The sequence below is a fragment of the Lutjanus erythropterus genome, chromosome 20, assembly GCF_056507025.1.
Source record: "Lutjanus erythropterus isolate fLutEry1 chromosome 20, fLutEry1.hap2, whole genome shotgun sequence".
NCBI lineage: Eukaryota > Metazoa > Chordata > Actinopteri > Lutjaniformes > Lutjanidae > Lutjanus > Lutjanus erythropterus.
The window spans coordinates 9,102,744-9,127,799 of NC_139336.1; the positions used below are offsets into that span (position 1 = coordinate 9,102,744).

The following is a 25,056-nucleotide window of genomic DNA, read 5'->3' on the forward strand; positions in this document are numbered from 1 at the left end:
ATGATCTAAGAATGGAAACGTATGTAATTGATGTTAAAGCTTGGGGATGAATCATTTTTTCTTTTGGTGTACATGTGCGTGTGTGCAGACCAACTTAGACAAGTTTATTATCAGTCAGCTCAAACCCAGAGAATCAACTCAAACCCAGAGAATCCAAAATTCCCATAATTGCTGTGAATGTTATGAACATACTGTAGTCTTGCAACACTGACAGTTGCTCTGGTTGACTTCCAAAATAATAGGGATCTCTCTTCATATTCCTTGTAAGGTCTTATTCATACAAATATCAGTATAGCTCAGCAGTGTTTGTAGTGTAGAAAGATTCCTATTGAGGCAACTCTCCTGTCAGTCTTGGATTACAGTGACATTTTAAACATGCATGCTTCAGCTGCAACTGTTGAGCCCTTAGAATCTGTTTATCACTCTGTATGAAGATTTATTGTGGTGATAATTATAGTGCTCATCATTGTGAGCTGTATGCCAAGGTTGGGTGGCCCTCTCTGTGGGGCGCGATAGACACTGGGTTTTATTATTATTACCAGGGTGTGTGTGCCTGAGTGAGTGTGTGATCAATGGACCCAAAGCTTGTCCGCAGCTAATCTCGAATACTACCAGACTGATCAGCCTAATTTTTGTGTGCAAATTCATGACTGTACACTGTATGTATGACGGATCTCTGTGATTCACAATTTTTTAAATACCTTGAAAAAACTTTTTTTTTTTTTAATGGCTCCATGCAAGTGACATTCGAGGGCACAAGCATTATGTTTTCAGGTCATCTCATTATTGTGGACGCGATATCTTAAGAGCGCTCTGAGGGAATTTCTTCAAATTTGACCCAAATGTCCACTTGGGCTCAACGGTGAACTGATTAAATTTTGGTGGTTAAAAGTCAAAGGTCAAGGTCACTGTCACCTCATGTCTGTCCTGTTCTTGTGAAGGCAATATCTCAGAAACAGTTTGAGGGATTTTTTTGCTGTGAGTGAGTGAGTGAGTGTGTGCATGATCAATGGACCTGCACTTTGTCCAGAGCTAATCTTGCATTCTACTGGACTGACCAGACTATTTTTTGTCCACATTCATGACTGTATGCTGAAGAAGCTCCGTGCCAGTGACAGCCATGGCCAGAGGCATTTTCAGGTCATCCCATTCCTGTGAACGTGATGTGTCAAACGCCTTGAGGGAATTCCTTCCAAACTGACACAAATGACCAGTTGGACTCAAGGATGAAGTGATTATATTTTGGTGGTCAAAGGTCAGTTTTCATTAAAGCGATATTTCAGAAATGCTTGGAGGGAATTTCTTTGTACTTTCAAACTTGGTTCAGCTCAGGACAGTGTACTTGGGGTTCATGCTAATGTTAGCAGACCTTTGCAAATCTCTGCTGGTGGCATCTGGTGATTGTGTTGGCATTGCAGTAGGTGCTTTACCACCTGTTACCTAGTGGGGATCTGCACTCTACTGAGTGCACTCTTCTAGTGTTTTTTTTACTTTTATTGCCACAAGTTTCTCCTTGGTATTTCTTTGGGTCTAGGAGCTTTTATTCATATTTTACTCAGCTACATTGTAATGAAATTTCTACATCAATATGCGGTTGTATTTGTTGACTATTGCTCATACTAGGCTTGTTCGAAATGAAGGGCTGGAAAGTAAATGAGATCAGGTGGCTGCAGCAGGACGTGGAGACAAATAGCTGCTGTCAAGTCAGACACTTTCTAGCTGCCTTCAGAGAATACAGAGGAAATGTCACTAACACCCTGTTAGATCACCTGTTGGGTATCTGTAGTCTGCAGACCAGGATTCACACCTGAAAAACGAATGTAGGCTCTTGATCACTGATTGAAGTTGAAATAGAAGAGATCCCCCTACTGTCACATGATCCTCTGTTCTGTTTGTCTGCCTTATAAAGCACTTTGTAATGTTTGTTTAATAAGTCATATATATAACCTTTATTATTATTATTAGCTACAAAATACATACTTGTTAACAGATTAAAACTTCACTGGTGGTAGAACTGCACAGTTAATTGAAATATTATGGAAATCGCTATAGGACCAAAGTGCAATATCCAAATTGCAGAACCAGAGCCAAATTGCAATTTTTTGAAAAAGGAAAAAATTGTAAGAAAACAGCTTGATAAATAAATACAGTAGTGCTACAGAGATGTCCTGGCCTTAAAGTCTTGTTCTTCAGATGAAAAAAATGTTTATTTGGTGCAGAAGTAAGACAAATATCACATCATTGCAATTTTATAAGCTTTTTTCCAGTAAAAATCAAAATTATAATGCTAAAATGATCATTCCCATTACCTGTACCACATATCACAATTGCAATTTCAGTCAAAATAATACAAACATGAATATGACTTTTTTTTTTTACTATATCATGCAGCTACATGGTGTTTCACCAAAAGGGTAGGGACATCACCTGTCTACACTCTCCATCCCCCTTGACATCCACGCCTATGCTTCAGCATGCCACTTGCACTGCGACCAAATGTTACTGAGAAACAAAGTAGCCCAACTTGTAGGGTACTTCTTCTTGAATTCTTTTCAACACAAGACATATGAATACTTCAGTAAAGCTTGTATCAAATAATAGTTTTACTGCCTTACAGTCTCTCCATCACTCCTAGGTAGGTCTCTTCATGTATGTGCACGCGCGTGCCTGCGTATCTGCCATGCAGTGTGCGCGCGCATTATAAAAAGCCTTTGGTTCACGTGCGGATAGAGGCTGTAGAGGGGTGGGGAAGAAGTGACTTGTGGGATGCGGCAGGAGAGACAGAGGGGAGAGTGACTGACACACGGAGTGAAACAACAGCGAGACGAGCGGGAAAGAAAAGGAGGAGAGCAATAAATAATAAGCAGTGTTACGGTTCATTCGGCGCCTGACAGTCAGGTTTGCGCAGACGGTCGGAGAGCGGACATTCAGCGGAAGAAGAAAAGTTCAGATCCCACGAACAACGCGTGGGAGTGGGAAGCAGGATCGTGACTGACTGAGGCAAGCTCCACTGTCTGTCTCGTCATGGCAGGTAATTCGGATTTAACATCATACACATTTAAACACAATGAGCAGGGCGGTGCTTTTAAAACGCGACTCGGCTCCAACAAGCTCTTTGCTCCGACGGTTGCAAGATTTGGCAGCCGAGTGTCAGTGTAGCTAACGGTAGCTAGCTAACGCAACTTAGCTAGTGCTAACGTTAGCTAGGGAGCATATTCGAGTGTCATCGCCCATCTGGCCTGTCTTTGCCGGCTAAAGCTAGCTAGCTAGCTAGCCAGCTGCTGCTAGCAAACGATAGCTGTTTACCATTATCACCGGCCCGGGACCATAGACTTAATATAGAACTAGACGGGGCATTGCCGCTCAGCACTGCCGCCATTTTCTTCTTGTGGCCACTCGCGGTATTGCAGTGAAAATTCCCCATCGGCCCAAAAAGCATTTTCACCCATAGGCCACCATTGTAAAAGAGATGTCTGTAAAACTGTTGACAGGACAGCTCGAACTGCAGACAAGGTCAGCTGTGACCATTTCTATTTTGGATTCTAAACCATGGAGGTTTTGTATTTGTAAAACTTTGCTTCAATCAAAAAAAGTAAATGTAAAAATCTGTGACATCTCCACAATGTAAAGTCTATGGGCCAAGCAGGAGCTCGCAGGCGGAGGAAAGGGGAGAAACGCTGGTGCGCATATTCAGTGGGCAGTTTATCCAGGAAGTAAACCCGGAAGCTAAAAAACGTCTTCGGCTTATGCGCTAGGCGAGCAACTCTTATTGGACTGAATGGGCGCCATCTTTGCATTCACTATCTAGTTTATTATAATATATCTATGCCCGGGACCAAGCTTGCAAGCTAATTCTGCCTACCGTGTTAGCCAAACATAGCTACCCGCGACACTAACCTAACGCTAACTTGGCGTAGCTATAACGCCTGCTTCTCAGGCTGCACGTTAACGTTACAAACCACTCATTGAAGTTCATTTAAGTTTGCGGTTCTTGACAAAACGGCGAGTGAATAGCTCGAAGTGAAGCTGACGGTTTCCACGCCAGTGCACAAATTTCTCAAACATGCCATGACTGGCTGCTTGACAAGCCAGGCTAGCTAACGTTAGCTTAAACTTTGACATTGCCCACATGCAGGCTAGCACTTAAGGCCTGCTGCAGACTGAGCTGGCTGTTAAATGTCCTGTGCAATTTCTGAGAAAAGGACTGAGAAGTGAAGAGATTCAGTGTCGCGGGATATAAATAGACTCAAGTAGAACAATCCCACCTTGAATAAGACCCAGATAGTCATGGATTTGCTTTGCCAAATGCAGCATTTCACATTTCATTCATCTGCTGATGCTTGTGCAGCGATTGTAGAGTTATCAATGATTATATGCAAATTTAGTCTCTTGAATCCGATTGAGATTGATGGCTATTTATACATTTTGCGAAAAATGGGTCAGTACTATCATATTTAGTACATGCATTTGGGTGGGGAAACGACACTGGTCTTTGGGCAGAGGTGTTGCACATCATTCTCTTTTTGAAACTGATTGATTTGAACATAAGAACACCTGTTTGCTTTGCACATTTTCATCTGCAGGAAATGCAGGCAATCTGACAGAGTGCTACATTTTTCCTGGCTAGGACCAACCCTCTCCTGGCTTTTTGTTTTAAATCATCATGATTCATTTCATAATACGGGTGTATGATGAAGCCACAGTGACTCATAGGTGTCCTTGATTATTCTGCAGAGCTGTTCCACTATGCGTTGGATGGATATTGTTATTGACAAATCAGACCAGTTTTTATTTTGTAATAATAGAAATGATGATGTGTAAAAATATGCGGAATGCAACTACCTGTATTGTGCAATCAGCTATGTTGATGAAAAACCTGTTGAGGTGAGTGATGGTCATTATCAGACAAGGCAGCATGTTTTTTCTTGTAGATGTATTTTTAATGTAGGAGCCTGGTGTGAGTGCATCTCCTGCTGGTATAACAGTTGCCCAGGCTTATTATAAAAGATCTTTCAAGACTGGATTCACCTACTATGATCTGGAGTTACGTCAGTATTTATGAACATGTTTTGAAGCCAACTTTTTCTCACAAGTGAGAAAGCCACAGTACCAAGAAAAGCTGAAAACAGATTTTTAATTTGATGGATGCATTTTTGCACTCCTTGCATGTTAAAGATCTTTGACATTCATGTAGCTTGTATTTCATCTCATTTACTACTTAACTATTTTTGGCTTCTTAATGTGCTCATAACAGAACCTGTCTTGCAGGTATCCTGTGTGGAACAGTTCAGAGATATCTATAGCTTGATTTTAGTGTAGGAGAAATTGCTGTCAAATTTTTCTTTTGAGGCTAGACTTGCAGAAGTTGTAAGAGGATGTGTGCACATGTATGACCACACACATTTTCGCAACAGGTCTGTCATCTGTTTGTAGTTCCAACATCATTTTAGTTATCCCTTGCTGCCTGAGAGTGACAAAGTGCTTAAATAAAAAAATCATTTATAGAGGTGTTGACAACAGCCAGTCCACGCACATAGGCAGTACTCTGTTTTGACATATATTTTGAACTTGACCATCTTAGTTTATCTCAGCAGCCTGTGCATCATAGTTGATGCTAGGCTTGTAAAGTGAAGCCTAATCAAACTTATCGAAAAATTGCAATGTGACCAAGTACAATATCTAAATTGCAGAAGCCGCTCTTTTTTTAATAAAGAAAAATATGTAACAAATATACAGAGAGATGCAGAGATGCCCTGGCCTGGAAATCTTGTCTCTCTAGATGTAAGAAAACATGTTTGTTTGGTTCAGACCACAACAAGTGTCACGTCATTGTCATGATAATTGTTTTGCTTTTTCAGTGAAAATGAAATTTGTCATGCAAAATGGTCACTCCCACTATTTGTAAACATTGCAATTGCAGTATCTCTGAAAATAATTTTCATCATGCAGCCCTAGTTGATGCTCACTGCAATACAGCTAAATTCTGGAAAACATCATAAAGCTTGAAATTAAATTATATGTAGTAAAATTTGTAACCTGACAGAATTTTACTTACATGCTTATTTTTTTACAATTTCTGCAGGACCTGGAGGTGACATGCAGTGGTGCTTCTCTCAGGTGAAAGGAGCCATCGATGATGACGTAGCTGAAGGTATGAGCTGTGCCTAAAACTAAGTATTTGTAACCATAAAGCCCAGATGGTAAAATGGGGGGAAAATGTCATAAGTATTGGGTAATACAAACAGCTTGAAGTGAGTGAGCAGAACAGTGACTGTCAGTTGACTGGCTCACTATGTGTGGTCATCATGCAGATGACTACAGAGAAAGTGCCATTTTTGAAAGGATCACTATATTTAACTTTAAGAATTTTGCAACTCCCATGTAACAGAAGTCTCTGGTTCCACTCCTACATTGTGTTTCTACTTTTATCATACAGCAGCCTGTTTTCTGAAACCTTGGCTCTATTGTAGTTAGGATAGTGCTAATGCAAACCATTCACTTCCTACTCTTGCTGCTTCACATTAAAAGCTTTCCCCTGCCCACTGCAAGGCTCTTACTGCTACAGGAAGCACAGCTTTATTTGAAACTGTGGTCAGCGACTACCAAGTGCTTGTTTAGATTAGTCCTGCAAAATATGAACTATAATGGCCACAATGAGCTGGATAGATGACAAGCTGGACTCTTGGTTGGATCTTGGTTGTTTATGGTGCGGAGCGGGTGCTCCAACTATAGGGAAATTCAGCAACAGGGCCTTCAGCAGGCCAGATGTCTGGTAATGGACAGAAGTTCAGAGAAGCTGAATAATGTATCTATAACTGTGAAGGCTTATAAGATAAAGTAGTTTATGCTCCCATTAGACAGGATTACCGGAGAGTTATCACGACAGCAGTCATTTCCCTCTCTGTCTTAAAGTAAGGTTAACAGTAGGGCGGTCCCCTGAAAGTTGAAGATTTGAATCATCAATCATAGACTCTCAGTTGACTGAGAATCTTTAAGTTGATCAACAGATACAAGATTACAAAAACACACTTGGACAGGCCTAACATTTCAATCACATTTTATGAGCTTGCATACTCAAAAGAAATCCTTGTGACAACATGCAATGATGGTAAATAAGTTTCGTTATTTCTTCATGTTTTTTAGCTGCATCATTGTACATAGAGCAATGCAATATCGTGGCTGGCAGTAAACTTTACAAACAGAGCCTGAAAGTATACAAAAATGACAATTTAACTGTAATGCAAGCAGAGAAGGCTGATAGAAGTGGAGGGCAGGTGATGTGCTGTCGGCCTCTTCAGCCACCCCAGTGCACAGCAGGGCATGCAGGGCAGGTGATGTGTTGCAGTGGCTGCAGGCCTGTCAGCAGCTGGGAGAGATGCTCTGTGGTGCGCTGGGATTTTATACCTACTATGATCAGGATAATGGACACTTTTCACTGAGTTTAGTATGGTGCTGAACTGAAAAAAGAATTGCAGAATCTTTGTATTGAACAGCCAAATCAGATTTGACTGACAAAATTTTAAGGTGCAGCCTAGGTAAACAGTAGCACAATGCTTCACCATTTGTGGTATGAGGTATATTACCTTGAACTTGTGTTTACACATTAGGCTTGCATGAGGGAAAATCTGCTATGTGTGATAGCACTGTTCAATATTACAATGATGTTATTTGCTAAATAAACAAATATTTAATATTTTTAAATATTTTTAAAATCTAATTGTAGGAGAATTACCATAGTATAAAGAATGCACCACTATATGCCTAAAATTTGAGTTAAAAAGTATTTTTTTTATGCAATCAGAACAGTGAAGATTGATATCAATACTGTTTTCTAGTGTTTGTGGGTGTAAACACAACACAAAATCAACTACTGCCACGCATCTTTGCAGATATCACGATGCAGTGTTTTTAAGAATCGATACAGTATGATAAAACATACCGTAATACTAAATTGTATCAGTATTTTCTTACACCCCTACTGCTCACACAGACTCCAAACATTGAATAGCCACAACTGTTTAGTGTGTTTTACACACTTGTCGTCTCCTCCGAATCTACAGTAATTTCGAAGTGGTAGAAGTGCTGTTCTTTTTCTCCACAGAGTCTTCCTCAACCACATTTTCCAATGAATTGATACCAATTAATCTGAGGGTAGCTGATGACTAGCTGGAGCTACATCTGATTGCCAAATGGTGTGAATGCATACAGCATGACCCATGCACACATGGTTGTCTGACATATACATTATTTGCATGCCAAGTGTGAATGCATGTTGTGTCTAAATGAATAGATTTTCATTATTTATTGCAATCTAGGCAGTCTTTTGTGATGGCTTTATTACACATGTTCATATGACAGTGATAATACAGTTTATTGGTCAGCACTATTTTCTGTTGGCCTGTGCAGCACAAATATCAGATAATGTTGCATTGGTTGACAATTTATTAGGTACACCAAGCTAAAACTAAGGCAGTCCAGTGCAACAGTCTTGTAATAAATCCCACATTCTTGAAGGTTATGTTTTCCTAGAAACTGTCTGAGATGTGTTCTACCCTCATTGATGTAAATGGCGCTGACAAAATAATAGAAAAACACCATGAATTCTTCTCTAAAACACTCAACCAAAACTGATTATAACTTTCATGAGGGTAGAATTTATGGAAGGGCTATCATATTAGACTGCATTAGTTTTAACTGAGTGTATCTAATAAACTGGCAAATGATTGTACATCAGAACTTTAACGGTTTTTACCCTGAAACCATGCATTTTTGCTGGACCCCTTTATGTTGGCGCCCCTGCTGTTGCAAAGCAGTCAGCTTATTGAAATGAATAAATAAGCTCTGTTTATTTTGTTTTTTGTTGTCTTTTTTTTCTTTTGGAAGACAGTTTTTTTAAATTGGTCTTTCTGTCATATTATGGCTGGCATCTCTTCAGGAAAATGCAAAACGTTTTCCTCAGACTTGGGTCACCTTGGAGGGAATACGTACTTAAGAATATATTGTTTCCCTTGATGTTTTTTTTTTTTTTTCCCATATGTTTCAGTTTAGGATGCATGATAAGTTTTTGGTTGATACTGGCATACTGATACTGGCATACTGCAGCAAATTGGTGTATATCAGTATCGGCATAGTCTTACTCACCAGATGCATACTGCGGGTGTAAGTCTGCCATTGGTTGCTTGTTGCAAACGACTTCTTGGCATCGGTTATCGATGTTTTCAAAGTCCCCAGAAAACAAGAACAATTTCCAAGCTACAACCTATACACTCAAAACGGTAAATTAGCACCTGGGATGCTAATGATGCGAATGTGAACAAGCTGGCAGCTGTTACCTTTTCTTTTGCAGTGATGTAGTCATTTTACTTCCAGAGCTTGCATCCCGACTTGCAAATATTCAAGCAAAACAAGGTCCCTCTCAACAATATTTTGCAGCAGCACCGTGACTGTGTCCTGGGCTTAGTGCTGCCCAAAATGATTTTGATTGGTTTAAAGAAATGTGAGTAAGACAGGGCATTTTTCGCCTTTTAGCAGAATGTGTGAGAGAGATCTGGCTATGCAAGACTATTATTGGCATATTTAGGCAATAAATATCTGCTCTAATAATGTCTGAATTGACAGATGATGTCAAAGCATGTAATCAGAATTCTGAGGTAAAATGTTTTGAGTCAGAGTATGTTTGTGTTTTTTTGTGTTTTTTTTTTTTCGTTTTTTTTTAATGAAAAACTAAATGAACATTTGAAGAGTCAGACATAAGTGAAAAGAATTCCTGTTGGATCACAGCAATCTTTGCATGTACTCTTTTGTTACGAACACACTGAGGATGGCCATGTAACTGGAATGTAAAGAATTGCAGCATGCTTTAATGTAAAGCATTAATGTCATTCAGTCCATGATGTTCTACATCTGTCTGGTATGGTTCAGCCCATTAGTGCATTCCTACCAATGGAGTAACAGAAAAATGGTACATTATCCTTGGCCTACATTCTTAATCTCACTGTTCTTGATTTATGCAACATTCACATATAAATAGTGATTTCCGTTACTAACTAATGCATCTTCATAATGCGGGAAGTTGCTTTGCTAGTATGGTGGTTTTGTTTTTACCCACTGTGATGGACATGTGATCATGGATTTTTATTTGCGTTTTATATGCTAAATCATTGAATTAATAGAATAGATTAAACATCAGCTGCTGGATATTGAATATTATTACTTGCTGCCGTAATAGCAGAGCAGTCTTACGTCTGTCCTCTGAAATAGCCATGCCTCTGGTTGCAACGTATGACCCCCTACTTTGGGCCTCAGGGAGTACGACGTACACAAAGACCTCCTACCACTACAACCTTTTGCGGCATTGTCTTTCTGCTCCAGTGGGCAACAAAGGGTTAAGTTAAGTGTGTATATGTGTGTGTGTGAGTGTGTCAGTTTATCAAGCAACATACTGCTGTTGGGGGAACGTGTAATGCTGTCTCAGTGAGCTGGGAGAGAAATGGGGGAAAAACTAGGTTACTGATCATTTTCCGTCTGCTCTACATGCTCTGACATCCTTCTCCATCTCCGGCCTACACACTCGTCCATCCAGCTCTGACTCAGGACAGATAAATCCAGCCTTAGTTTGGATGAACTAAGTGACTCCTCATTGTCTTAGTTATTGGAGAGAAGTAGTTTTGTCTCTCCACAGCAATTTAAAAATAACATTATTGCAGGTGAAGGTTTAAATATCTGTCTTTTTTTTTCCTTTACAGCGGATATCATATCCACAGTTGAGTTTAACCACACAGGGGAGCTGCTTGCCACAGGAGACAAGGGTGGGCGCGTAGTCATTTTCCAGCAGGAAATAGAGGTACAGCTGCAAGTTTGTCTTCTGTTGAGTTTTACTGACAAACCACACATTTTAGTAAAGGTCACCTCTTGAACTCAATTGCTTAAAGTTAAAAAAAAAAGTAAGATTTTATTCAGGAGACTGTTCTGTAGGCAAAAAGTTAAAGATTAAGAGTATTATATTGTAACCAGTGTTTTTTCTTGCTAAAAGAAGCTGTCACTTTTTATTGAAGAGATGGATATGTCTTTTTGGAATGAAATTTTCAAATATAGAACAACTAAAATCTGCTCTTTTCATCCTTGTCTAATATTTCCCCCCGACTCTTGGCAGAATAAGAATCAGCCCCAGTTCCGGAGCGAATACAATGTTTACAGCACTTTCCAGAGCCATGAGCCTGAGTTTGACTACTTGAAGAGTTTGGAAATAGAAGAAAAGATCAACAAGATTCGCTGGCTTCCTCAGAAGAATGCTGCCCAGTTCCTGTTGTCGACTAACGGTAAGCTAGAGCACATAGAGACAGATTTTTTTTAACATCAATCTGTGCTGACTTTAATTTAAATTCAGCTGACATTAAAACTTTTTCATGAGAGAAATTAATTATAGGCACTTTCACATGTCAAATGTGTTGCTCTAGTGAATGGTCAAATAAGTTGATCAGAATAATTTTTTCTTTTTGCCAAAATACTATGATAATCAATTGTTTCAGTTATTTTCAAACAAAAACATTGGCTGGTTCCAGCTTCTTAAAAGTGAGGATTTGCTGCTTTGTCATTTAAATTAAAAACTAAATAGTCTTGGACTGGTGATTCCAACCTGAGATATCAACTTGGGCTTTATTTTTTACATCATATAAACTAAATGTTTTATCATGAAAATAACTGACAGATTAATCTATAATGAAGAAAACCGTTAGATGCAATCCAAGTCAAATGTTAAACAAACAACTTGAATTAATATTTCTGAAGACACTTCCTCTGTTAAATTCCCAGGAATCTGCCTGGTAATTCAAGAGGTTTCCGTTGTCTGCCTCAAACAAATATCCAGGCTCTCCTCCTCTTTCGTTGACTATCATATAATGTATGAAGGCATTCTATTAAAAATGATTGTCACTGGAGATTTAACATTATCATAAAATCTGGAATCTAGACAAAAACGACTATTTAGGCCACAGCAGAGTCAAAGATCCTTAAAAAATCCTTTTAACCATTCCCCCTTTGTTCTGCCACCTGTTAGTTTAAACCTCTGAAATGTGACCAGACTCTGAGCAGCATATCCAGGTTGTTTGATCCATTCATTATATGCTGAGGCTGTATACTTCTTGTTAAATGGGTGCTGTTGTTATTTATGCAATTTATTTTATTTTTGACAGATAAAACGATCAAGTTGTGGAAAATCAGTGAACGAGACAAGAGACCAGAGGGCTATAATCTCAAAGAGGAGGATGGACGCTACAAAGACCCCAACACTATCACATCACTGCGGGTCAGTCCTTCAGTCAAACACAACCTGAGGGGTATTACAGGAGGTGGGATAACTCAGCCAGACGAGGGCTTCTACACAGAGCTGAAAATAATCTCTACACAATTATTTGATACTTGATATAGTGAGAAAGCAGTGCTGCCCATTTTAGCAAGTTTGCTCCCTTAGGTAATGCAGACTGCTCAGATTACCTGCCCAGTGGCTATACTTATGGTTGATGAAATGTTTTAAAATGAATCTCTCTTAATATTCTCAGTTATTCTGACTGATTGCACTTTTTTTTAGGTTGAACTTTGAAACTATGCTGGCAGATCATTTCTGTATTACATATTGGTCTATATCAGCATTTTTCATATTTAAAAGAATCTCGTAGTTTTAAGTTTTCCTGCCCAAACGGGTGGGAGAGAACTAACATCATCTAACAAGACTAGCTAAAAGTTAGTCAAGCACTGTCTCTAGGCTTTATGAGGTTTCTTAAAAAATATTAAAAGTTGATGCATCAATTTGGGGAAAAAATTAAGGCCTTTAAGAAGTATTAAAGTCTTACTGTAGATGACATTTTTTTATATTTTAATTTTTATATGCATTTGTCTACAGAGATTGTAGCCTTTGTTAAAGTTTGTGTGATTTGATTGTTGCATAGGTGCGTAGTGGGTTTATAGAATGCTTCAAGTTAATGGGCAAATGCAAGTTTTTGAACAAATGGTTTGAGGAAAAGGAGTTCAAACTGTGGCTGAGGCCTGTCTCTGGAATAATCATGAGGTGTACTGCTGTGTGTTGGAAGAGGACAAGTTTAGCATAATTTGCTAAGTGCTAGCCACTTTGCTGCTGTGGGACGCAGACAGCAGGGACCAGATGCATTTATAAACCTCTGTATAATTAATGACTAAAACTCCGTACGGACAAGGACAGAAATATGGATTCTTTTTATCAGATTTATAAAGCTGAATTTACAGCTACTTGTGTTTTATATATATGTCAGTCATTGTAGAAACGGAGGCACATGCACAAGCTGCATTTCCTCTCCCACAGTTATCCAGAAATGGATGTAGAAACATCTGTTTACATATCAATACTTGTGTCTGTGCTGCCTTACACCTGTCAGTGAAAAAATTGAAAGAAGGAAAAGTTATGTTCAACTGATTGTGCTGAATCAGTGAAGTTTTTGCAGCAGAACAGCTGTCATCGCTCACAGCAGATTCGGCTATGGCTAGTTTTAGCATCCATTCCAAATTTAAGCCATCATCACCGCAATATCATCATTATTAAATGTCAGAAGGATTTTCTTAGATTAATTTATAGAGCTCTGATTGAAACAGACTCTACAAAGTGCTTTGCAATTTGGGATCGAATGAAAAATTAGTAAGAAGGAGGTAATGGTTCCACTGTAAATAAAAATAAGATTCATCACTCCTAAATCATTTTAAATTAAGTTTATAATTGTGCCTCTAAGTAACATTTTACAAAACGCTGTAGACTGCAAAACAATAACATAATCAGTGAAATTGGCAGACCGCTTAAACAATGTTTTACCATCATTATTCATGTACATTTCAACATTTCATCTGTAGCTATTTCTCAAACTGTGTATGTTGGTCTGAGGTCTCAGAGTACTTCCACTTTTGTACATACCAGTTGATATGTGTACAAATGGTTTTTGCATGTACACGTCTGTCCCCAGGTTGCAATACCCACCACTGCTGAAGCTACAATAATGGCTGCTGCTTCATCGTCTACTGCTGACCTCAAAGTGATGATGGGCGTTCTACCTGATCTGTCTGAATAATGTTGAATTAAAAAAGTTATCACAAACTAAAACTCTTACATTTTGCTGTCTTACAGTCAGTGTATAATAAATGTAAGTTAAAGTGTGTCACTGAAAAAGCCGGTTAGATCTCGAAGTAGGGATGAGGTCTAGAAATACATGGATGGCAAGGGGCTTAAAAAGGTCTTAAAAGGCATGAAGTCTTATTTCAGCATTCCTGCATATACCCAGATCTTTACATGCTAACACTGTGAGAGCAGTCAAAATAACTGAAAACACCTTTGAGTGTAACATAGGTGTGTAGATGCTGTGGATAAATATAAATAATTGTGCCTTTAACTTGGAAGAGAAGCCAATACCCATTATATTAGATCTGACACACTTGGAAGCATAAGTATAAGCATAAGTATTAAACATGGGTGTGTTACGAGTCTTCTGACATCCTTTCTCGTTGCTAACAGCAAAGAGTAGCTTGCAATCTGTTTTACTAAAGTTGTTTTTGGACTCATGTCAGAATTTTGCACCTTCTGGGTGCATAGTTATCAGGGCATTCTTCAGCTGAAAGGCTCACGTTTACACTTGCATATTGGCACAAAATTAAAGAAAGGCAATTCAGATATTAATTCATGTATTTTACACTGACTCTGCCCCCAATGAGTGCAGCACAGACTGATTTCACATCTGCTATTATCTTATGGCGTGTATTATATTGATTACAAAGAAGCAAATCTGTTCATCACACTGTCATTAGAATGGCTGAAGGAAGCTGCTGTAGTTCATCCTGTATAGAGTGTTTGTGCTTCCTATTTCATCAAGTTAATTGAATACATAAAATACTGCATGACATACTAGCTATTTGCTTTGGTAAATAAAGTCTGTGGACTGCTTTGAGAGATGAGAAATGTGCCACAAGGAGCTTTCAGAGCTTCATTCTTGTCTTTAATATGAGTTTCAAATGACGTCCTGCTTGTTTTTATCTCAGGTACCAGTTTTAATACCCATGGACCTCATGGTGGAGGCTAGTCCACGGAGGGTGTTTGCTAATGCTCACACCTACCATATCAACTCTATCTCAGTCAACAGCGACAATGAGACCTACCTGTCTGCAGATGACCTCCGCATCAACCTCTGGCACCTGGAGATCACTGACCGCAGCTTCAGTATCCTTAAATCCATGTGGGCATTTTGTGTCTGTGCACCTGCCTAATCCACGAAACACTCATCTGAATATGCAGTTATGTAATGCTATGTTATGTAATAGGGATCAGCTGTAATTTTTTTTATGCGGCCTGACATGTTGTCATCACCTGATGCGAAATCGGCAAGTTTTGACGCTCAAAGCTATCGTTAGGAAGAAGGGAAAGCGACAAGGTAGAAAATTTAGGGGGAAATAACAATGTTGGGGTCAATAATGCTGTCACACAAATGGAAAACAATTCTGAAAGGCTAGTTTCTGTCAGGGCATCTCATTGGTTGTCTTTCATGTGTAATAAGTAGGCTGAAAAGACTAATTGTCACGCTTGATGTTTATTTTGTCTCTAGACACTGGTTCATTATCGGTCTGATGTTTTGTTTTTTTCTTCCTCTCCCTCTTTTCAGGGAATGTAATCACCCAATTTGACTCTTGCCAAAGAAATATTGCTCTGATTTTCAGAGCATGATTTAGGGAAATGTTTTTGTGCTGCAGAGCTGCACTGGACACATTATCACACGCACTTAAATGAAGCGAGGCATCGTCCTAATTACTCGAAAGGTTCATTCCTCTTAACCCCGCACTCTTCAGATATTGTTGACATTAAACCGGCCAACATGGAGGAGCTGACGGAGGTGATCACAGCAGCAGAGTTCCATCCTCACCAGTGCAACACCTTCGTCTACAGCAGCAGCAAAGGAACCATCCGTCTGTGTGACATGAGGATGTCAGCGCTGTGCGACAAGCACTCCAAATGTGAGTACCTTCTTTGGTCATTTTTAATCCCCATTACCCGACTCAGACAAGTGGTTTAAGTACCCTGCTGCAGACAAGATGGTTCAGTGGCTCCCTGTGACTTTGTCAAAGAATTTGATGGAAACAAGTAATGTTTTTTTTAAAATCATTTTTGTACATCTATGAAGAAGTTGAGACAACTCCAAATTTGTGCATCATAGCCTACATCTATGGTTTGGTGCATTTCCTCTTAATTTTGATAGTGCTAGTCTTCTTGAGTCTCAGTAAACTAGCTATGGATTCTAAATAAAAAAAAGTCCTTAGGGAAAAGGGGAAAAAAATAGTTGTGGCTCCAGATACTTTTGCAGTTGCAGACCTCTGACCTTGACCAGTGGTTCCCAGTGTGAGTGAGGTTGGGCCAAGGGTGCTGCAAGGTTATTGTGTGTTTTTACATTGACATTTCACCACATTAAAAATAAACATAAAATATATTTACATTCATTACATTCATTCAAATCACCTTATTAAAAACTAAGTTTAATATCATCATAACATATTCATGTCATAGTTATGCCACAGCTACTGTAATGACAACGGTGTTGCCGGTTGTCATAGTAACACCACACAAGTAACATTTTCTGGCTCTGGAGTTTGTCAAGGAGCTCAGCAGTCAGAAAAACAATGACTGTCGGAGCAGTGATTTGAGAGATTTGACGATGGTAAACAGCTCAAAGAAATGCTGATGCATCTCAGAGTGATGTGACTGAATCTGAGCCGACCAACAAGACTAAAATCAGAGACAATAGCACAGCTTGGCTGGTGGCTTAATGGACAGGGTTTGGCTGCTAGTGAAAGACTTATTATGAAAGACTTATTATCCATCGTTGTTTGATAGTACATTCACTGTAGTATTGCACACTCTCAACTTCATATACAGATGAGGATGAAATTATTAGCCCCCCTTTTTTAAAGTATTTCCCAAGTGCTGTTAAACGGAGCAAGGAATTTTTAAGACAGCTTTTCCAAACATCCTGGTTTTATTTTGGATGCTTATATTATTTTACTTTGCACACACAAACAAAATTATTTCATAAAAACCAAAAACTACCAGGATCAAAATTATTAGCCCTTCTGATGCTAATAGTCGATTGTGTATCCTTTTTTCTGGATAATAGCCTTCAGTCGTTTGTTGTAGTTTTCAACAAGTCTCAGACACGTCCCCTGAGGAATCTCAGCCCATTCTTCTCTTGTGAATCTCTGAAGCGCCTCCAGTTTTGATTGTCTTCTGGCTTGGACCTTGGTCTTCAGTTCACCCCACAGATTTTCAATGGGATTCAAGTCAGGGCTTTGTGCAGGCCAGTCAGTAATGTTCACTTTGGTCTTCTGGAGGTAGTTGTTCACCAGGAGCGACGTGTGTTTTTGGGTCGTTGTCGTGTTGAAAGACAAAGCGGCGACCCAGACCCAGTTATGCTGCTGACTGCTTGAGCTTTTCTTTCTAAATCTTCACATATCTTTCTTTCTTCATGATTCTTTCCACCTTGACGAGATTCCCAGTTCCAGATGCACTGATGCGTCCCCTCAGCATAATACTCCCACCACCGTGTTTCACCGTGGGGACAGTGTTCTTTGGGTTATACGCCTCTCCTTTCTTTCTCCAAATATTAGCAACGTCTCTTTGGCCAAAGAGCTCTTGTTCCATTTGAAGTTGTCTCTTCTGCAGAAGTAGAGTCTTGGTCTGCAACCTCACAGTCCATTCCTGTGCAGGGCTCTAGTGATTGTCTTCTTTGAGTCTACAATTCCTGACTTGGCTAAGTCATTCACTAGTGTCTTGGCAGTTGTTCTGGGGTCTTTAGACACATCTCTCACTAGTTTTCTTTCCAGAGTCTTTGAAATCTTTCGCTTTCTGCCTCTGCCAGGCTTGTTCTGTACTGTGTGGCTCTCTTTGAATTTCTTCATGATACTTCTCACTCCAGTTCTTGACACTTGGAAACGCTGTGATAACTTTGTATATCCTTCTCCTGCTTTGTGAGCATCAACAATTCTTTTTCTCAAGTCTAAACTGATTTCTTTTGTTTTTGGCATGATGGTTTCTCAAGTGGCAGCTCAAACCTTTACTGACGTTTTTGTACTGTGTGTAAATCGGAAGATAACCCTCAGTTTTAACTTGATTTTACAAGCTTTGTGAATTATTAAGTTAAAGCAAATAATTGCACAACAGTGGTTTGTGCTGTGGCTCAATAAAAAAGTCAGTTCTTAAGGGGGGTAATAATATTGACCTGGTAATTTTTGTTTTTTTCTAAAATAATTCTGTTATTGTGGGCAAATAGAAATAATTTATGCTTTCTAAAGAAAACTAGTGTGTTTAGAAATGTTATGTTGAAAATTCCTTGCTCTGTTAAAAACACACTTGGGAAAATTTTGAAAAAAACTTTGAATTTCATAGGGTTTTTGATTATGCTTTTATCATCTTCTCTCTCCTGTCCAGTGTTTGAGGAGCCAGAAGATCCCAGTAATCGCTCCTTCTTCTCTGAGATCATATCCTCAATCTCAGATGTTAAGTTTAGCCACAATGGACGCTACATGATGACCAGAGACTACTTGTCTGTGAAGATTTGGGATTTGAACATGGAAAACAGACCAGTGGAGACCTATCAGGTGAGAGAGACAAACAAGATGCACACCAGCAACATGTGATGTTGGGTTTTGTTACACAAGTGTAAACAGGTTATGAGTGATCATTAGCACTGGATTAACGAAGGGCATGTTGCTACAGACTTGACAAAGTGTGGAGGAGCTGACATAGTCTAACGCTTTGAATGACAGTCCCTGTTTATTTTATAACTCTGTCTGTGCTGTACGAATGTCATGTTAGTGATATTGTAATATTAACAGAGTTCGAGACAGTTTTTCATTTTAATGCGGCACTGCTAATGCTTTTACCAAACTAATAGAGATACAAGTTTTAACATGAGCTTAATGCACTTGAATTTAACCTAAACAAGATTATTTATCTCACCTGGGTTTGCAGGCTAAACATTGTTATCCTCACTGGGACACTGGGTTAAAAAAACGTTTCAAAGTCAGATGATTTATTGTTTTATTACAGTCTCAACAACAGTTACACAAAGTAGTAGTATTTATTTCAGGTTCTGTTATGGTCATGTGTAAATGTGTCTACACCCTGCAAATGTAGCTTGGAATTCCATTTTATTTTCTCTTTCAGAATTCTACGTGAATTTATTCTTGATATTGATACCATATACATACCATTTAATATTTATACAAATGCAATGCCCATCAAAGAAAGGAATACAATGACTGTTTTGTTTTGTTTTGTTTTTTTTACAGTGACCACACCTTTTTGAATCACTCCTTGTAGTTCTAGATGGTGACCACTAGGGGGCACCATAAATATGGTTTTGCTGTGCACTGGCTTTTGCACAGAAAGGAGTTGAGATAAGCTTCTAGATAAAATAAGCACCTAGATTGCTCATGTGTAGATTTTATAACTACATCCACATGCACATTCATAATAAAGAGCTTTCCCAGTGGATGTGTGAGTCCTTAGGTCACCCCTTCATACCTGCCTCTGATCATTACAGGTTCATGAGTACCTGAGGAGCAAGCTGTGCTCGCTCTACGAGAATGACTGCATCTTTGACAAGTTCGAATGCTGCTGGAATGGCAATGACAGGTGAGGACATGCAGGGGACAGACTAACTAACCCTATCTTAGTCAACTTAATCTACTGGAGATTTAGTTGACTAAGATAGGGTTAGTTAAAGTGTAATGCATTACATTAACATTTCAAGAATTTCCAAACTCATACTTGTGAAGGAAACATCTATGAATTTGTTATTAATGAGAGGTGTTTAGATACAAAACTTTATCTATGCATTGTTTTTTAAGCTTAGTGAAAACACCGATATGGGTTAGGGGATAAAATGTTCTTGGCTTGAACGAGGGGAAAAACTAAACATGAATTCTGGGATCGTTGCCTGTAAATGTCACTTCAAGTTCATTGTTTTTACTGGTAATTGTTGATCCACATTGTTTACAAAGGTTTTCCTTTAGTTAAAAAGTGAAGTTTATCCTGGTCTGTTGTCTCCCAAAGGCTGACATTTCTGTACGGTTTAAGAGCATGCTAGGCGACTTCCTGTATAGATCAGTTCTATCTAAAACTATCATCTTGTTTTTAGTTGTTGACAGAAGTGACAATGGATTTTCTTTGTCATCAAAAATTAGTTTATATTTAGTAATCTTGTGTCTTTCAGTATGATGAAACATACAGTACCATGCACAAGTTTTAGGCAGGAGTAAAGAAATGCTGTAAAATAAGAATGCTTTCAAAAATATAAAATGTAATTGTTTATTTTGATCTATTTACAAAATGCAAAGTGAGTGAACAGAAGAAAAATCTAAATCAAATCAATATTTGGTGTGGCCACCCTTTGCCTTCAAAAACAGTGTCACTTCTAGTTACAATTGCACAACGTAAGGGATTTTGTAGTATCATAGTCAGGTGTTTGATTAACCAGTTTCAAGTATCAGCTTCATATGAAGGTTGAAACTGAGTGAGGAACAGCCAAATTCTGCTATCAAGGTGTGTCATGTCACAGGTCATACACCACGACAAGACTGAGCACAGCAACAAGACAAAGTATATACTGCATCAGCAAGGTCTCTCCCAGGCAAAGATTTCAAAGCAGACTGGGCTTTCCAGATGTGCGGTTCAAGGTCTCTTGAAGAAGCACAAAGAAACGGGCAACATTGAGGATTGTAGATGCAGAGGTCAGCCAAGGAAACTTGGTGCAGCAGATGAAAGACACATTATGCTTACTTCTCTTCGAAATCAGAAGACGCCCAGCAGTGCCATCAGCTCAGAACCAGCAGAAACCAGTGGGACCCAGGTACACACCTACTGTCCGGAGAAATCTGGCCAGAAGTGGTCTTCATGGAAGAATTATGCCCAAAAAGCCAAACCTCCGACATGGAAACAAGTCCAAGCGACTCAATTATGCATGGAAACGGAGGAACTGGTCTGCAGAGAATTGGCAGCAGGTGCCCTGGACTGATGAGTCAAGTTGAAATATTTGGCTGTAGCAGAAGGCAGTTAGTTCGCCAAAGGGCGGGAAAGTGGTGCAATAATGAGTGTCTGTGGGCAACAGTGAGGCAAGGTGGAGGTTCTTTGCAAGTTTGGGCCTGCATTTCTGCAAATGGAGTTGGGGATTTGGTCAGGCTTAGTGGTCTCCTCAGTGTTAAGAAATACATGCAGATACTTATCCATAATGCAGTACCATCATGGAGTCGTCTGATTGGGCCAAAATTTACTCTGCGGCAGGACAACGACCCCAAACATACAGCGGTATGGCCCCCACAGAGCCCTGATATCAACATCACTGAGTCTGTCTGGGATTACATGAAGAGACCGAAGGATTTGAGGCAGCCTACATCCACAGAAGACCTGTGGTTAGTTCTCTAAGATGTTTGGAACAACTTACCTGCCGAGTTCCTTCAAAAACTGTGTGCAAGTGTACCTGGAAGAATTGATGCCGTTTTGAATGCGAAGGGTGGTCACACTAAATATTGATATGATTTAGATTTTTCTTCTGGTTCGCTCACTTTTTATTTTGTAAATAGATCAAAATAAACAATTACATTTTATATTTTTGAAAGCATTCTTACTTTACAGCACTGTACTTTTGCACAGTACTGTATATGTCAATGAAATTAACACTGAACACAAATGTTTTAATTATGGCCATGATTGTATGATTACTTGAATGTATAGGCTCAGACACTTAATCCCCTTCAGTCATCACCCATGACCCTCTAGAAATGTGTGGTGTTGGCTGCATCTGAAGAGACCCTGCCGTCTGCCTGTATTTTTCATCATCTGATTCTACCTTAGAGGCTCATTTAACTTTCTCATATTTCCCCCTGACAGCGTGGTGATGACTGGCTCATACAACAACTTCTTCCGGATGTTCGACCGTGGTCACAGGCGGGACGTAACTTTGGAAGCGTCCCGGGAAAACAGCAAGCCCATGCAGGTCCTAAAGCCTCGCAAAGTGTGCGCAGGCGGCAAACGCAAGAAGGATGAAATCAGCGTGGACAGTTTGGACTTCAACAAGAAGATCCTCCACACTGCGTGGCACCCCCAGGACAACATCATCGCAGTGGCGACGACCAACAATCTCTACATATTCCAGGATAAAGTGAATTAACTACAGGGTGAGCGTAACATGAGATCTGGCGCGGGTGACTTCATGTGCCACCTGCAGCCACGCAGCCTCATCCAGGGTGATCTGTGGTAACGCCGACAACCAGCATCCCTGTCCGTCGCTACTGGGTGACCAGTCTTTGCCACTTTGTTCTAGATGTGGACAGAGGAAGCCTCGCTCTTGCCCATCATCAGCCTGTCTGTGGCAGAGTAACACCCGCCTTGTTGTTTAAGTGATGTTGTGCCAATTTCTTTTTTCCCCCCTTCCTTTTTTGGTATGTTTTTTTTTGCCAGCCCACCTGCTCTTTTCTTCCCCTGGGTTAACATGGGTAAACCAGTTTAGTTTCCTTAAAATTCTGATACAGACACTTATTTTTATAACTTTTCCCCAATGGCTCTGTGGTAGAAAATGAAAAAACACTTATTTAGTATGTCCCCCTTATTGTCCTGTGCCATTCTAGTGTTTATTTTTCTAAGAAAAAAGCATTTTTTTGTGTATACACCTTTTATTAATTCATCTGTTATACTGTCATAGTATTCTTTGAGTCTCTTCACGTCTCCCCTCTTTCATTAAACCATGCATACTCAGTCACAAAATGTATGCTCACAGTTGTCTTCACACACTTGACTGCTCACACTGGACAGCAACACGTCAGCGGTTGCCTCCAGGAGTTGGAGAAGTTCAGTGTGTTTTCACAGATTTAAAGCCCGACACGGCGAGGAGTTATCTCGCTGTGTCTCAGGCTCTGGGCGGCCAAATAAGTCCAGGCTGAAGAGATTTTTCTTTTTCTTTCTTTTTTTTTTTTTTTTTTTTTTTTTTTATGGATTGGCTCTGTCTTGACATTTTTCGTGCATCGGTTCCTCTTCCTCCTTTTGTTTGTGTTCAACAATAGTCAGGTATAAGAGATAGCCTATTCAAAGATAATTATTATGATTGTCATATTTATATTAAAAAAGTTAAAAATGTCACCAGATTTGTTCCGTCCTATTTTGTGAAAATGAAGCTGGACCTTTACACATATCTTTTTTGAGTGATCTTAAGTATTGTCTTCCCATGGTGTACCACAGCTCTGATGCTGTACTTCACAACAGGGAAAAGCTTTTGATTTGACACTGGACTCTTACTGCACCAACTTAAAGTACTTGGATGTGTTATAAGACTGCGGTTTAAAAGAAAAACATTATTTGAGGCATTAAGTCACTTAAAAAGTGTTTGTTGAAACTACTGCAGACATTATTACTGCTACTGTATGTGATGGTACAATAAAGCTGCACAAGGACTTGCAGCAGTTGATGTTTCCACACCGTATTTAAAATGTGGTCGGTTCAGACTATATTGATGCCTCTAGTAATGTATAACTACAATTTTAATCTATGACAGTGAAGATAATAAAGGAACTACTTTTTGCATCCTTGTGATTGCCTCATCGTTGATGGGATCTTGTCGGTACTGTGCTCTCGTTTTCTGCAGTATGTCAGGGTTCCTAAACTTTTTTTTCATGTCAAGGACCACCACAAAAGATGCACAACAGATAATGGACCCCCAGTTTGAGAGGGTTTTCTCTTAAGGAATACCCTCTGAGTAATTTCATTTGCTTTAAGCTGTGATAAAGTCTTTGTGAAACTTAAAATGATCAAACTTCTGTTTTTTGCTCCCATTTTTCATGACTTGAAGTAAAACAGCTAACACTCCTTTGAGGCAAATAAGATTTCTTTCTCAGATTTTGCTCAGTTTTAAAATTCATGAGCGTTTCTCCTTTGCCAAGATAATCCATCCAAATGACAGGTGTGGCCAATAGAGATGCTGATTAAACAGCAGGAATTATTGCACAGGCGTGTCTGGAACTGGTCACAATAAAAGATTGCTCTAAAATGTGCAGTCTGAAACATTTATTAGGCTATGGCTATTTCAACTCCTGAAAACAGGGAGCAAAAACCAAAGTGTTGCGTTCATATTTTTGTTCAGTGTACAGTCAATCAAAAAACTTAAAATATTCTGTTCCTCCTTTTACTGGGGACCCCCTATAGCCCACTCCCCAGAGCCCCGTTTTAAAATTACTGCAATGGTTAAAGAAAAAAAATTGTTAGTTGCTAAATCAATTAAAGATATCCTTACACTATAAAAACATGAACAGGTGATGGTAACACATTTAGCTGGAGAAGAGGCTGTGTTTTAAGTGATTCTCTATTCATGTTCTTGCTGGTTTTCAATAGGGCTGGACTGCTGCTGGATTTTGGGGTCTCATAATGATATTAAGAAGTAAATTAATCCTGATATTGATATATTGCTTGATATTGCAATGATCTCTCAAATGTTTATCGAGTACTTATGACAAAAGTATACAACAGAGACAGGATATTTTACAGTTTAACAATCAACTTTATTGATCAAAATGACAGAGCACTGAAACAGTAAAATTTCACTGTTATCTTTTAATAATTATAAATAACTAAATGAAAAAAGCAAAGAAAAAACAATAACTGTGCAATATAAATTATATAGTCTATATAATTATTATTCCATATCAAATATACATAGCATGCTGCCAATAAAACTAAAGAACATAAAAATAATCTGCATTATGTTCTGTCAAAAAAAGTTTTCATATCGACACACATACCGAGATAGCTGTAACTGTCCAATATCTGCTGATTGATTGATGTGTATCTGTGCACCTGACATTCCAGGAGTAAATCCAGCTGTGAACCTGTCCCTGATCTGACAGATTGGACATAAGAGGGAGAACCAGCTACTCTCTGGTGCTTTAACCACTGAGGGTTTATTGAAATCAGCTGATGTGGTGTCTGGTTGCAGAAGGCTGGCCACACATCTGCCCCGT

General features: G+C 39.2%; 1 protein-coding gene across 1 annotated transcript; it reads left to right on the forward strand.

Annotated features, from left to right (window-relative positions):
• The first annotated feature begins 2,736 nt into the window (after window positions 1-2,736).
• On the forward strand, window positions 2,737-23,626 carry ppp2r2ab (protein phosphatase 2, regulatory subunit B, alpha b). The gene is made up of 10 exons (XM_084745638.1): window positions 2,737-3,031; window positions 6,083-6,151; window positions 10,746-10,843; window positions 11,153-11,318; window positions 12,192-12,304; window positions 15,049-15,226; window positions 15,850-16,014; window positions 18,479-18,648; window positions 19,596-19,687; window positions 21,941-23,626. The coding sequence occupies exons 1-10, from the start codon at window positions 3,025-3,027 to the stop codon at window positions 22,218-22,220; spliced, it is 1,338 nt and encodes a 445-aa protein (XP_084601764.1). The 5' UTR covers window positions 2,737-3,024; the 3' UTR covers window positions 22,221-23,626.
• Window positions 23,627-25,056: the final 1,430 nt, after the last annotated feature.

What these genes read in the sequence shown, in the direction of transcription:
- ppp2r2ab (XM_084745638.1), top strand. An exon ending in GTGCGACAAGCACTCCAAAT is followed by an intron (nt 16,015 to 18,478) that starts GTGAGTACCTTC and finishes TCTCCTGTCCAG; the next exon opens with TGTTTGAGGAGCCAGAAGAT. An exon ending in TGCTGGAATGGCAATGACAG is followed by an intron (nt 19,688 to 21,940) that starts GTGAGGACATGC and finishes TCCCCCTGACAG; the next exon opens with CGTGGTGATGACTGGCTCAT.